We start from the raw sequence: 16,225 nt of genomic DNA, 5'->3' as shown, positions 1-16,225 counted from the left end.
CACAAGGAGGTAAACTAAATTGCCCTAAGAGCAAGTGGTGAAGCCAAATTTGACCCCAGGCAATTTGGCTTCAGGGCCTGTATTCTTAATGTATTTGCAATGTTTAAATTACATATGTACTTAAAAAATTTTTTTTTCAAAGTTTGAATGTTTTCCTCCTACAGACTAAAAGTACCTTATTTATTTTGAACTTCTGTTGAGCCTCTATTGCCATATCTTCACTGAATCCTTGCATTAACTTTTCCCGGGAAAAACAGGGCAAATCTTGACAAAGCTTCACAAGCACAAAGTCTCTTAATTTCACATAGCTTTTGGATGGATCTTCCGCTAAAGAAATAAAGCAGGATAACATTTCCCTTACCTAACATAATTTCTTCATCATTTGCAACCTCAATATACATGCTAAGCTTAGAAAAGGCAAATATTCTTAAAAGAATTATACATATATACAAAAGTTACAACGTGAAAGGATTATTCCTTATAAATCAAACAACAGCAAGCACTATTATCTTTGTCAAATAAATTATAGATGCAATCCTTTTGCAAATACATACATATTATTTGTGAAATTAGAGCTACTCCTTTTCAAATGTAAACTTTTTGACTGGTTTGTTATCATATATATGTACCTTAGTTTTATTTTCAGTTAAAGCAGCTGTATAAACAAGAGATTCAAGTTTGCATAATCAACTCCAAAAGCAAGTATTTTCTGATACCTAAGGGTTCCAAAGCTCAATTTATAACTCCTTTACTTTAATAACCTTTATAGTCTGCTAGGCTTCTTTCACCCAGTTAAAAAAATTCTTCCTTTTACAAAACAAATCTTTTTTATTTAGAGAATAAAATGAAAATATGATTTTGATTCTTTCTTCATTGCATCTGGATAGCATAGATGTTCCTTTATGTTTGTCTATGTTAGCTACATTAGACTAAGTAGTGGACAAGGAAAATATCAAAACATGATAGGTAGAAAAAATACTGCAGCCAGAGAACATGTGTTTGAGTCCCAGTTCTGTCATTCACAGATGTAGGACTTTAGGCAAATTACCTCACTTCTCTGAGCCCTCATTTTCTGATCTGTAGAAGACTTGAAACAAAGAATGTTAACGTCTGAGCTAGTTCATAGTTCACAAGACAGTTTTGTTACAATATCAATACTCTACAAATTATTCAATGCAATCCCTATCAAAATCCCAGCTGGCTTTTTTTGTTGCAGAAATTAACAAGCTCATCTTAAAACTGATATGGAGATGCAAGGAACTCAGAATAGCCAAAACAACCTTGAAAAAGAACAAAAGTTAGAGGATTCAGATTTCCTGATTTCAAAACTTACTACAAAGCTACAGTAATGAAGACAGTGTGGTACTGACATAGGATGGACATGTAGATCAGTGGAACTGAGTTGAGAGTTTAAAATAAACCCATACATTTATGACCCATTAATTTTTGAGAAGGGTGCCTAGACAATTCAATGAGAGAAAGAATAGTCTTTTAACAAATGGCACTTGGACAACTGGATCTCCACAGCAAAAAGAATGAAGTTGGTTGGATCCCTTTTCCTCACACAATACACAAAAATTAACTCAAAACGGATCATAGACCTAAGTGTAAGAGGTAAAACTACAAAGAGGAAAACATAGGAGTAAATCTTCATGACTTTTGGTTAGGCAATGGTTTCTTAGACAACAAACCAAAAGCACAAGCAACTAAAGAAAAAGTAGATAAATAGGACTATATCAAAATTTATAACTTTTGGGACTTCCCTGGTGGCACAGTGGTTAAGAATCGCCTGTCAGTGCAGGGGACACGGGTTCGAGCCCTGGTCCAGGGAGATCCCACATGCCACGGAGCAACTAAGCCAGTGCGCCACAATTACTGAGCCTGCACTCTAGAGCCCATGAGCCACTACTACTGAGCCTGCGAGCCACAACTACTGAAGCCCGCATGCCTAGAGCCTGTGCTCTGCAACAAGAGAAGCCACCGCAATGAAAAGCCCATGCACCACAACAAACAGTAGTCCACGCTTGCCACAACTAGAGAAACCCCGCACAGAGCAACGAAGACCCAGCGCAGCCAAATTAATTAATTAATTAATTAAATTTTAAAAAATTGTACACTTTAAATAAGTGGATTGTATGACATGTTAACTATATCTCAATAAAGCTGTTTATAAAAGCGTCTGAGCTAAGGGTAATGTTTTATGATTGAGTCATTTATTCATTCAATCCATATGTACTTAAATACCATCTTTATGCTTCTATGCAGCACTTCATATACAGGTAATTATTAGGTAAACATTATATGACCGTGGCTTTAAGGTGGTAAAGTGAAATTCTGTCATGGCATCAGTTTGTTATGAAATTATGATCTATCAGGAATGTACATATAATAAAATCAACAGTAAACAAAATAACAAATGCAGATCTACAAAGAAAATCACCAAATAAACATAAGATTGTAATGTAATTAGTTACTTTATCTCATTCTTCAGTCTTTTCCATATTAATCTGGTCACACCATGGAGTTATACAAGCCACCCAGAAATCTGAAGGACATTCTGATTCCTCTCCTATGTGATGCCACCAGTGTTTTTTTCAGCAACTACAATAACCTCCTCACTTGTACTCCGCAGCTTTATAAAATGTAAAGTGGACTGACATAAACCTAAATTAAAACCATTCAAGTGTACCAACATAACTGTAATCTGTGTCTCAAAAAGAAAGATGAGAGAAAGAGACAGAAAGAATAGTTGAAGAAATAATGGCCAAATGCTTCCTAAATTTGATGAAAAACCTTTATCTATACATCCAGGAAGCTCAACAAACTTCAACTACGAAAAACACAAAGAGACCCACATCTAAATACATTATAATCAAACTGTCAAAAGCTAGAGACAAACAGAAAATCTTGAAAGCCGCAAGAGGAAACAACTCATCAGAAACCATGGAGGCCACAAATCAGTGGGGTGATATATTCAAAGTATTGAAAGAAAAATACTGTCAGTCAAGATTTCTATATCCAGCAAAATTATCCTTCTAAATGGAAGTGAAATAAGGACATTCCCAGAAAAGCAGACTGAAGAAATGTGTTGCTAGCAGACCTGCCTTTCAAGAAATACTGAGGAAGTTCTTTAGGCTAAAGAAACATGGTACCTCAAGTCCACAAGAAGAAATTGAGAACACCAATAGTTATGAAGATAAATATAAAAACTGGAATAAATATTTTTTTTTCTCTCAACTGGTTTAAAGGACAATTACATGAAAAAATAATTATAAAACCAATGTTTGGCTTACAAGATATAAAGAGGCAATATCAATTTACGTAACAATAATAGCACAAAGGAGGGGAGAGAGAATAACTGTGATGGAGCAATTCATTTTACTGAAATTAATATTAATCTGAATAGACTGTTATAAATTAAGATGCATATTGTAATCCCCAGAGCAACCATTAAGCAAATAACTAAAAAAAAAAAACTTCAATAAAAATGAATAACAAAAGGGAAAAAAAGAAAACAAATAGCAAAGTGGCAGGCATAATTTCAACCATAGCAATAATTACATTAAGTGTAAACATATTAAACACTCCTATCAAAAGGCAGAGATTGTTAGACTGAATAAAAAAGGATCCAACTATATGCTATCTTCAAGAGAAACATCATAGATTCAAAGACAGGCTGAAAGTCAAGGATGAAAAAAGATATACCATGCAAACAATATGAGGTCTGGAGTGACCATATTAGTATCAGGCAAAATAGAGTTTAAGACATTACCCACCCCACCCCCACACAAATTAGGAAAAAATAGTTTAAGACAAAAAGATTACAGGAGAAAAAAGGGCACATTTTATCACAAGTTAACTCATAAAGACAACATTAAAATTATAAACATATACACAACTAATAAGAAAACCCCAAAATACATGAAATAAAAGCTAACAGAATTAAAGGGAGAAACAGACAATTCAACAAAAATAGCTGGAAATGTCAACACTATCCTCTCAATAATGGATAGAACAGCTTGAACAGCTCTATCAACCAACTTGAACTGATACTTATATAACATTCCACCTAACAAGAGCAGAATACACACTCTTTTCAAGTACATGTGCAACGTTCACCAGGATAGACTATATGTTGGGCAAAGGGTCTAAAAACTATGGCGCAGTGGTCAAATCTCATCCATGGCCTGCTTTTGTATGACATGTAAACTAAGACTGGTTTCTAAATGGTTGTAAAAAACACAAAAAAACAAGAAACCAGTAAGACTGTGCAACAGAGAATTTATGTGGCTTGCAAAGCATAAAATATTTACAACCTAGTCCTTTAAAGAAAAAGTCTGTGGCCCCTACGTAGGCCATAAAACAAAACTCAATACATGAAAAATAACTAAAGTCATACAAAGCATGTTCTCTGACAATAATGGAATTAAATTAGATATCAACAACAGAAGGAAATATGGGAATCCACAATATTTGGAAATTAAACAACATGTTTCCAAACAACCCATGGGTCAAAATGAAATCACAACGGAAATTAGAAGATATTTTGAACTGAATGAAATGAAAGCACAATTTATGAAAATTTATGTGATCAGTAAAAGCAGTACTTGTATTTATATATAAATATATATTTAAGTATTATTTAAATGTCTATATTAGAAAAGGAGGACATCAAATCAATAACCTAAGTTTTAATCTTCACTAGAAAAAGAACAAATTAAACTCAAAGCAATAAGGATAATGAAAATTAAAGGGGAGATCAACGAAGTAGAAAACAAATAGAAATGTTTATGAAAATATAAGGGATCCTGTATAACAAAACAATTTTGAAAAAGAACACAGAGGACTTTCACTTCCCAATTTCAAAACTTAATATAAAGGTCGAGGCTCTGCTGCCACTGGAGCCAGGATGCCCAGAGGGCAAAAGGGAGACCACAAAGGCTGGGCTAGGCAGTGTTTGAGTCCCAAGGAGACCGACAAAGAGCTCCAAGCTGAAAAGCAGGCGACCAGGGAAGAAGAGGACCAAGGAAAGAAGGTAGAGATGGGGCTGCAGGTGACTCCAGAAAGAAGAAATCTCTAGCCTCAGAAGACAGTGAGGATGAAGCTGACCACCAGCAAAGGTGTAGGAGGGCTCATTAACATCAAGAACCCCAACCAGGTGGCACAGACAATCAGACAGATCACGCAACTAGATCTAGATAGGCCAAAGGAGCTTTCAAGGAGAGAAGATGATGACACTGAGAAGAAAAAGCAGAAGAGCATTACATGAAAATGTATTTAGCGGGGGAAACGGAGCAGTCCAAGGCCACCTTGCCTGGCTGGTGATCGATCATTCAGAAAGAGCAGAAAGCAAGAGGGGCAGGAGGTTGCTAGGAAGAAAGAGGAAAGGAAAACAAATGATAATGCAACTCTGTCAGGAAATGAATGCAGTTGCTCACCCTGAACAAGTAAGCACGGCTTGTAGGAAGAAACACCAGGCAACTGGGTCCCACTGCCAGGACCTCTGCCCTGTCTTGCCCACCCTACACCCTGGCACCACTGTAGTAGCCCCTCACAGCTAGGAGCCTCTCACTGCATGGGGCTTCCTCTTCATTATCTTACATGTAAAATCATTTGGGGGAAAAGGAGGACTGTGCTTCGGTGAGGGAACAGCTGCTACCTTTGAGACAAAAAATGAAGACTCTATTTCTTCTGGAACCATTTGAATGTTTTTGTTGCTTTTAGAATCTGGAACCTTTTTGGGACGGGCGTTGTGTGTCTGAGAGGTGGGGTAAGAAGAGTTTCCACTGGTCACATAGATTGCACCTCCAGGGTGGCTGTACCAGGGTCAGCTGCTGATGAGTTTGCGACAACCAGCCCTAGTCTGTGTCGTCTGGGTGCTCACTCAGAGAGGGACTATCTTCTGGGAGCCTGTGCCTCTGGGTCCCTAAGGGTCATGGCTCGTCCCAGGCCAGGCCCCTCTGACTGAGGCCTCTCCTCTCTGCTCCATTCCCACCCACCTGGCCAGGGCCAGTACCCATTTCTAACTCATCAATCATTTGAAGAAACGTCTGTTTATTCTACAGCAACCAGGCTGAACATACTCCACAAATTCAACTTACATGTTTAACAGGTTAAACTTGACATTATCATTAAGGCAAAACATACACACACGAAAAAAACTCATATATAAAGCTACAATAAAAAATCAAGACAGCATTCTGAATAAACAGCCTCTGTTTCTTCAAAAAAGAAAAAAAATCAAGACGGTATGGTACTGGTAGAAGGATAGACATAGATCATTAAAGAGTCCAGAAATAAATCTTTACATTTATGGGCAACTGATTTTCAACAAACATACGAAGGCAATTCAATAAGGGAAAGGATAGCCTTTTTAACAAACTGCTGGGAAAACTGGATGGCCATATGTAAAGAAGATTAATTTAGAAACTTACCTCACATAATGCACAAAAATTACCTCAAAATGGATCACAAACCTCAATACAAGAGACTGGGGATGGGGACTGACTGCAAATGGACAGGAGGGAATCTTTTTACGGTGACAGAAATATTCTAAAACAGGTTGTAAAACTAGGCAAGTGTACTAAGAATACTGAACTGTACACTTAAAATGCATGAATTTAATGCTATGTATATCATACCTCAATAAAGCTGCTTTAATTAAATCTCTACTAAGTGACAAACTCTTAAGCAAGCATCTCTTTAAAAAAATGTTTTTAAGTGCTAATAGTGAGGCACATGCTTATTCAATATCAGTTTTTCTGGGGCTTCCCTGGTGGCGCAGTGGTTGAGAGTCCGCCTGCCGATGCAGGGGACACGGGTTCGTGCCCCGGTCTCGGAGGATCCCACATGCCGCGGAGCGGCTGGGCCCGTGAGCCATGGCCGCTGAGCCTGCACATCTGGAGCCTGTGCTCCGCAACGGGAGAGGCCACAACAGTGAGAGGCCCACGTACCGGAAAAAAAAAAAAAAAAAATCAGTTTTTCCAAGTCCACCTCTTCTTGAACTGGTTTAGAAAAAATAACTGTGCTGCTAATATCAGTTTAAAATAAAATTTCTTATGAGTGAAAGCTTAAGTAACTTAAGTAACTTATATACCCCCAGAATTTTAGGAAAAAACACATCAAAGGTAAAAGAATTACAGTTGAGAAAAATCTAAAAAATCTCACTCCACAGTCTTATCTGAAATTTTCACATATATTAAAAAACTGTGCAAAAAAATTTCCACTTAGCTTTAAATAAGCCATTATAGACTAACAATATTTTGTTTGCAGCTTAATATAAGGGGCCAAGTCACCACTCAGTCTTCCAGCACTTTAACTAAAGGTGTCAGCCTGAAAATGAACCTAAAATGGTAACACCCATTAATCTGTGACATCCTTCACAGATGAGTGACGCATTTAAAAGATGAAATTTGCTTGGATATAAACCTATAGTGATACGTGGGATCAAAACTTGAGTTTTTTCCCAAGTTAAATACATCATCTACCAACATAAATGCTCTTCTATCATTAAAAAAAAACCTTCATATTATAAAAAATTTATAGATAACACTCTAAAAAGCCATGTAACATATTCCAGTACTACAAGGAACGTTTAAAGGACAGATATAATTAGCTCTTAATATACAACTAATAGATTAATAATAGTGAGATATATTCTAGCCCAAGATCAATTTCTATTGCCAAATGCAACTCTCTTCATAATTCTGGAAGAAACAAATCACCAATTCTATATGTAAGGTCATAAAACCGATATGTATTCAAACGCTGTATATCTTATGAATACTGACATCCTCAAAAGGAAGATGGCACATGATATAAAGAACTGTTTTCCAGTATTTTACTTTAAGTGCTTAAAAAAGGGAATTCCCTGGCAATCCAGTGGTTAGGACTCAGCTCTCTCACTGCCAGGGCCCGGGTTCGATCCCTGATTGGGGAACTAAGATCCTGCAACCCGAGAGGCGCGGCCAAAATAAAAAAGTGCTAAAAAAAAAAAAAAGGGTGGCAATTACACCACAACACCTATCTATCCTGTAACATAGGCCATTGCTGGTTAAGTTTTAATTTTTACTATATCTGGCTATATGTCAAGTAAGCAAAAGGCCATCTCAATATAAAGAATATCCTGGATTGCAAAGGGAAATTCAGAGCCTGATAAAGATCCAAAAAGTTTAAAAAATATACAAAATAATGGCGCTATAGGCAACTAAAACAACCAAAGAGTGGAAAATTCTGTACTTTTCTTTTTTTAAATGACTGGGTATGGAAAGTGAGGAGAAATATCTTAGAACAGCTGATAAGGCATATTTAGTAATTTATAATGCTAAGAAATGTTAACACTGAAAATAAAGGCCAATACCCAGTTTTCAAATTCACAAGTCCTTTAGCATGTTTAGCATTTTCTCTTTAGAGACTTCAGTTTGCAATGAATAAAGGCTACCATTATTGATGACTCTTCACTGAGATTTAAGAAATAAAATTCTTTATCTGCTAATTGGTGCTAAGTATCAAGGACTTTATTGGTTGGAGTAGACAGAAGAAAGTGGTTAAGAGGCTTCACAGAAACAACCCCTGCTGGCACATTACCCACTAGAGAAGACAAAGACTACTTATGTGAACTCTTAAGTCTCTAGATTAAAATCACCAAAAAAGTCCCTTCATGTAGTACCAAGTCCAAGCTCTATAAGTAAACAGAAGCTAAACAATTTTGAGCTTAGCTAAAAAGAAGTGTTATTGTTTGTATTATGTTTCTATAATTTTGCAAGTCACTAAGCTAGTGAAGGTGTCACTTAAACAATTTATAAATTTTGATATAAACTAACTTTAGTAATTACTTCTGTATCTCCCAAGTTTCCAAATCATTTAACAGTAGCAGTAAAGTTAGATGAAAAGATACATCAATTTTATAAACTGTCTGCCAAATAAACTGAACAAATAAGTCATACCACACTTGCAACATATATATGCCTAAGATTTCCCATTATATATTCAATTCATTATCCTCAATTTGTTCAATTAATGAGAACCTCATACTCAGAGATGCAATCCAATCCCACAAAGGCTTATGATTTAAAATGTAACCTTAAGCCATTTTTAAACAGTTCCAAAAAGACCTCAGGAGACTGCTGCTATTTAAAATAAAACAGTTATTTCTGACAAAACCAAAATTAGTAAAGAAGAGATTTTTTAGAAAGGCTCTTTCAACAACAAATCAAAATTTACATACCTGTAATATCAAGAACAGAAGGAGATGCAATGTAGTATCTATGAACTGTTTCAAGAAGTTGAGCACCATGGCCTTGACCTTGAAATGGAGTCAATATCAGCATCTGACTATAGTAAAGAAATTATATTAAAATATCACAACATGACTGGTTTACAAATTGCAAGTCACTATAGTAATATAAACACTTTAAAGTTTGTGTGATTTTTTTTTTCAATCCACCTTCAAGAATTCCAAAAATTATTGAGATACTCAAAACTGTAAACATTCAATCTTCCACGCTGTTTCAAAGGGAACAATGAAATAAATCAGTACATAGCCAATGAATAATGGTGATTTTTTTAAAACAAATCAACACTATTATAAAAAGTATTGGAAACTTCAGCAGTTCCTTCTTCTGAAATAAAAGACAAGGCACGTGTTATACTGCCAATTACCTTACACGTGGCCGGGTTTTGTCTGGGTACACATAGTAATTATAGACTGTCATGTAGCCTACGGTCGCAAAGAGTGTAGCTCCGTCCTTATTATACTTCTCAAATCTGCAGATAAAACAGAAAGCCAAGCAGGTCAATTACAGTCGCGCTCCCATGCAGTGTCCATTTTCTTTTCCATTCTCTGACTGAATTTTCAGTGTCAGCAAGCTACTCTGTGAGGGCCCAATGGGTACACCTGCTATGTTCTGAATATACAATTCACTTAATTGGTGTGCAGCAACTTGGATAAATCAGACCTCTTTACATCACTTCAGTGCACTTGCCTATTATAAAGATGAATAGGTGGCAAGTAAAAGAAAACACAGGCAAAGCTCGTTTTACTGTTTAAGCCTACATTCAGGGCCCTAACGGACAACAGCATTTTATTCAACTCTATTCTCAAGGTCTCCCAAAGCATAATGAAGGAAAACTCAAGCCTCATAAACAATAGATTTTCTTTCCTGGGAAAAATATCATTATACTGTCCTAATAATTGGGCCGCCACAATTAAAATGCTGGCTTTGTGGAGGTAATAAGGTCTACTGTTGCTTTAGAACTGTACTTACACTAGAAAGTAGTGCCATCTTTCATCATCCACGTCAATAAAGCTAGCAGTTTCAATAAACCACATCAAAAAGGTCTGAAGCCTTTCATGATATTCTCGAAAGCCTCTACATGTCATGTCAGCCTAGGGAAAAAGCCAGGAAAAGTCAGGTGAAACTCATCACAGAGGTAAGTGAAAGTCTGTAGAACACAAAACTATTCTGTGGGAAAATGTTTAGAAGTCTCAGACTAAGATGTGTACACAGACACACATACAAAACAGATCTTTGTTTTTAATGCTGACAAAGACTTGTTTCCTGAAGTTACAATAAATCACGGAAAAAAACATCAAAACAGGATACAGGTTCCAGGCAAATGAGGTACTTTCACCCAGGGAATATTTAGATTTATCTTTACCTTATAAATCTGAAAGGTAAAGTTTTCTCCTCCTGTTGGACTGAGAACAGAGTATGTATGAAGTAAGGTTCCAAATGGCTTGAAATCAACTTCTTTTTCCAGCAAGGAAAGAAAATCATTCGTGTTTGTGCAAAATCCAGGTGGAATGATTTGTCTAATTTTGCCCTCAACATCATCTGCCTAAGGAATGGAGATTAAAGGACACACAAAAATTAATAAATTTGACTTAGTTGAACATGCTTAGTTTTTCTTAGTTTTTCTTCAATTCACCGTTGAACTGAAGGTACAAACACACGGCGAACTGGGAAAGGATGAGTTTCATGTGTACAGGATGCTGCCGCAAAAATGTCAGATGAACACAAGTACAACACAAATAAAAAAGAGGAGGTGGGTAGCCTGAAATCAACTACAAGAATGAGGGCAATGCTATAGAAATTTCTAACATCATGTAGAAAATGCTATGTCCCTTCAAGACAATTTAAACTGGCCAAAACAAAAGGCTGCTTATTATTTTACACAGCTGCTTATTATGTTACATGTGTCAAGGACAGTATATTATCCAAGACATGAAAGGATCACCAGCGTAGTGAGGTGAGGCTAGGGTCTGACCAAACAAATGGCAACCTCACAATAAGCAAGTAGGTCATAACTCCCTCATACACGAAACTCAAAATTAAGATAACTTAAAAAATATACCCACTTAGGAAATACATAAATTATATGAATGGATATATTATCCACTCATCCTATAATGTGGCACAATTTTTATAGAGTTGGATTTGTGACAGTAAAAAAAGGCAAGCCTGGACAACAAAATTAAACTCAGAGATTAAAATTATCCTTGTTAAATAACCTCAATGAATGTTAAACTATCAGCTGAGCAGACTTCATAATCCTTTACAAAACCCCAAAGACCACTTGATTGAATACATTTACTACTTCTCTTTAACCATGAATATTTGATGAAGTCTTACAATAAAGTATTACTGCTTCTCACCAGGCAATAAAACTTAATGAATTGGTCTCAACTTAACAAAACCTTATCCCTCAATACAGGCCCTAAAAGCCTGACATTACATTCAACAAAATGAGCTTGCATTCTATTCAAACTTTTTCCTGAACAATGAGGCCAGGTTTTTACTTAATGGAGTTTGCCGTGAGTTCAGCTGTAATGTTTGTATTGTATCTATTTCCACAAGGACTGACACAAGAACACTTTGTGTTAACTTACTAAGCAGCTCTTTCATACCGTTTACATGCATGATGGGTATTAGTTCTAAACCAAGACCCTTGCTACTTAGCATTCAAAACAGGGAAATTAAGATGCTTAGGACAAAATACACTACAAAAGGCTAATACAACATGCTACTAATTCCTGTCCTTTCAAACATCTTTTAACTAAGCAGAAGCAATGCACCTGCAGATGAATAGCACTTTATTATCATTCAGTTACATTTTCGGATAGAGAACGAAGGATGGAATTTATCACAAACAAGTTTTATTTTCAATGCTCTGGTACTACCAACATTTATATATAACTTGTTTATAGCTATAAAAAAAAAGCTATTATTTAAAAATATAGCTCTTCGACATTTTGCCCAACAGCTTATTTCTAATATGTGCACCAGTCCTTACAATCCATTCACCCTCAAGATCAAATAAACTGCATTTGACAGAACCACTTTTGCTTATTTTTAAAGTACTATTTGATAAATTATTTTTCCTTGATACTGCTATTTAATGTGAAGAGACCATCTTAAACATATTTTATAGAATTTGTACAAATTCAATAATTACAAGAGGAAAGTGTAATAATAAGGGCTAGGTTTAATAGGTCTGTTGTGTGGCAATTAAAATCCAAAGTAGCGATGGGTAAAGTAGTATTAATTCAAGTTTTAAAAAGTCAAGAAACACTACTTTTAAATAAAGAGGTTTACAATCTATCAATTTAAAAGAAAACACTTCAAGGCATGTACAGTGTATATAATTTTAACTTTAAAAACTTTCCCTGTGTCCTGTCTTCTCAACAAGGCATTGCAAAGCACGATCAAATAACTTCACATATCAGGCACCAAATGTACTTCAAAGATTTCTCAGAAACTCTAAGTTTCAAGTAGCAGTTCAGATGGCAGATAAAGCAGCCAAAGATTTGAGCTCAACGAAGTTGAAAGAGAGTTAATGTTTAACTTTCAGCCTTCAGAGGATACCTATTTATTGTAATAAATATCTTCAAATAAATATTTTGCTCTGGGCAAGTTTACACATTAAGAACTTTTACAGGGGAATAAAAGGCCAAGTTTAAAAACAAGGAATCTGTTACATATAATACATTAGAGAAAATGTATATGTATTACATAAAATACGTAACATAAAACCAAACAGCTCTTCAAACCCAGAATTCAGAACTTTGCACCACTAAAGGAAAAATGCCTGCGTTTCTCTATTAAATGGATTCTGCTTTAAGAAAAAAAAAATCCTATAACTGTCATGTCTTACAGATCTGTACTCTTTTCTAAAAGAATAAATATATTTTAGTTCAGTTAAATATTCATTTTTCATATTGGATTACTGGCCAGACAATACAATTACCACTAGAGAAAACCCCCATATACTCATTTTCAATTTAATGTAGAATTAAAGATTAACTGAAACCTTTTAGTTCCAATGCTTGTGGCTAAACGTTTAGATTCTGTTTCTGAAGATCCCTGAAAAATTCCCTATCTTCAAGAATATTCTAAACTTTAAGTAAAATTATGTAAAAATACAGTTCTAGAAAGAATAAGAAATTAAGCTGACTAGATCAAGAATCTAGAATACAACCTGATATATTTAATAAGGATATGCCTTACAAATGTTTTCCTAACCCTTGGCAATATCTTTTTAATAAGGAAAGCATAAAAGTAACTCTTCTATTCAGGTCTTCTCTTAGGTGACTCAAGATGAAATATTTTAGATTGTATACTTTCTGACTATGGTCATCTCAATTTCCAATGTTCTGTACTTTGTTACACATGAGATGTTTCCATGAAGCAATTTTTACTATCCTTCATCACTGCATAAAGCAATGTACCTGAGACTAACTGGTAGTCTGCTGTAATACAAATATGTTAACACTTGTACACGTGTACTTATCACATTCGAAAACCAAATTACCTCTTTAGTGTCTTATCTTAAACAGCAGCATTTGTCTAAATTTGTCTGTGGTGCTTTATTTTTGAAATAGCAACTTTAGAGGCATGTTAAATAGTAGTACATGCTATCATTTACTTGGCTGAAGTGGTGAAGACTTAACATTAACTATAATTCTAAGAATATGCTATAAAACAAGCAAAAAAACTCCGTATCTACATAATTTGCTCAAGATATGCTACAAAAACAAGCAAAAACACTCCGTATCTACATAACGTGCTCAATCTTACATTCTCTGACAATATTTAAGCTGTAGAAATTTCCATTTTGTTAGAGGAGTAGAGAAAAAGCGTGAATATTTCAACTACTGGAAAAACAAAGGTCGCATTATGTTAATTTATACTGCATTAGTGTTTTGCAACCTAAACTCACAACAAAGTTCCAAGATAAAAATCTAAATACATAATTTTAAAGCTTTTTATGATACTTCATATAAAATTACTCATTAAGAATGCTGACACCATTATCAAAAAAAGAATATAGTGGAATATACTGAAATATTATTAGTCTACCAAAGAGTTATTTTTTTGCTTCCTCAAGATTAAATTTTTATAAGTACACAGGAATTTTCTATTTAAAAAGCCCTAAGGAATCCAGAAAATTTAAAAAATCTGCTCTCATCTACTCTCAAACTCAATCCATATTAATGAGAGACAAGGATAAAACAGATGACTGAAATTCACAGATAATACAAACCTTATCCATGTACTTCAACTTTCTCCAACAAAACTTTCCCTAAAATGTTAGCAGTTAGCAAGACTGAACAATCTTAGTTACACACCCTTCCACTAAAAAGCAATGAAATTACCTCAAGAGAGGGCAGGAGGTATTGATAAAGGCAAAGATCAGGGACAACCATAAGATGACCAAACCATCAGTGTCTGAATAATCAAGTTTATTGTATCGCAAAATTCAAAATAATTATGTTGTCTTTAAAGAGGATGGCTAGTGGAGATGTTTTACAGGCATCTTAATTGTAACTAAAAAATTTCAGGTGACACTGGAGAGCATGTAAAAGAAAAAGAATGGATGATGAAAGACTAATGTAATGGCAAAATTTTAACAAGCAAATAACTTCTAAGCAGATTTGCTGTGGTTTCTGACCACCTAAAAGGCTATATTTTTCATATGCAAAAATAATGCCACAGAGTAGAGCCTGCAAAAGCTCAATTATGATATATTATGTAATAACCTCAAAACAATACATCTGAAACAAAAATCTTGGGCTTTTTCCACTTAAATCTACTTTTCCTATCTTCCCCATCTCAGTGAATAGTACCACTACTGCTTAAGCAATGGGATCCTCCTCGTTCCTCTTTCCCTCATCAATCACATTTAATTCAACAGCAAATGCTACTGGCTCTACCTCCAAAGATATCCTTAACCAGACAACTAAATGCAGTGTGGCCTATAACACTGCAACATTCTGGTCTCCCTTCTTTCACTCTTGCCCCCTACAGTGTGTTCTCTGCACAGCAGACAGAATCATCTTTTAAAAATATAAACCCTATCATATAACCCCCACCTACTTAAAACCTCCAAAGGCTATCAACTACTCTTACTCCGTATGACCTAGTTTCGCCAACCCCCTTCAACCATCTCCTACCTTTCTCTCCATCACCACAACGACTTAACAACAGTGATCTTTCTGGACAACAAAAATGCCAAGAATGTTCTCATTTCAGGGCCTCTGCATACATTGATCCCTTCAGATTATTACATGGCTGTCTCCTCTTCATTCAGAAACCAGCAAAATGTTTCTTCATACATTAACGTATTTTCATACATATTAATTTGTTTATTTAATATTTGTTCACTGACTGCTCCTCTTGGCAAGAAGGTAAGCTTCATGAGAGCAGTGACTTTGCTTTGTTTGCCACTAGATTCCTGGCATCAAGAACACAGAAGGCATTGTGAAATGAACATTCGCACTGCAAACTGAGAAGAGGCAAGCCCATTCCTCCCACATCTGCTACCCATTCTTTTTGTATAAGGGGAAAAAGAGGTCTCTGCTTGAGCATGTAATTTAAATAAGTGATCTTCGACCATGAAGCAAATAAATAGTCCTACAAAAAGGCATTATAAAGATGGATTTCTTACTCCTAACACAGTACTTCTAAATGGAGAAAGCTGGTTTTCAAGAATAGAACAATTAGAAGTCAATGCAAATACATAGCTATTTTCACTGCACATAATATTTGAAAGATTCATCAATTACTAACTCAATTGTTCCTTTGGAAGAAATTCAGCACTGCCAGCCGAAACTTAAAAAAAAAAACAAACAAAAAACCCCAAACCAGCAAACCCCTCAAACAAAAGTGAATTTTGTATAACACAAGAAAAAAAACCCACCACTGCATTTTTTTTTTTTTTTTTT

The 16,225-nt window shown here is 35.3% G+C and overlaps 1 protein-coding gene across 1 annotated transcript in view; it reads right to left on the bottom strand.

Moving 5' to 3' along the window:
* Positions 1 to 16,225, bottom strand: part of HAT1 (histone acetyltransferase 1) — a gene marked incomplete at its 5' end in the record, with an annotated part of 50,749 nt that overhangs the window by 9,922 nt on the left and 24,602 nt on the right. The window contains 5 exon segments of the mRNA XM_079923964.1: positions 176 to 327; positions 9,227 to 9,333; positions 9,661 to 9,765; positions 10,266 to 10,387; positions 10,660 to 10,839. Of these exon segments, the coding sequence (XP_079780090.1) occupies positions 176 to 327; positions 9,227 to 9,333; positions 9,661 to 9,765; positions 10,266 to 10,387; positions 10,660 to 10,839 (666 nt within the window).

The sequence above is a fragment of the Stenella coeruleoalba genome (genome assembly GCF_951394435.1).
Source record: "Stenella coeruleoalba genome assembly, chromosome: 6".
Taxonomy (NCBI): domain Eukaryota; kingdom Metazoa; phylum Chordata; class Mammalia; order Artiodactyla; family Delphinidae; genus Stenella; species Stenella coeruleoalba.
Note: the sequence above shows the minus strand (reverse complement) of the source record. Positions and strands in the feature narration are given on the sequence as shown.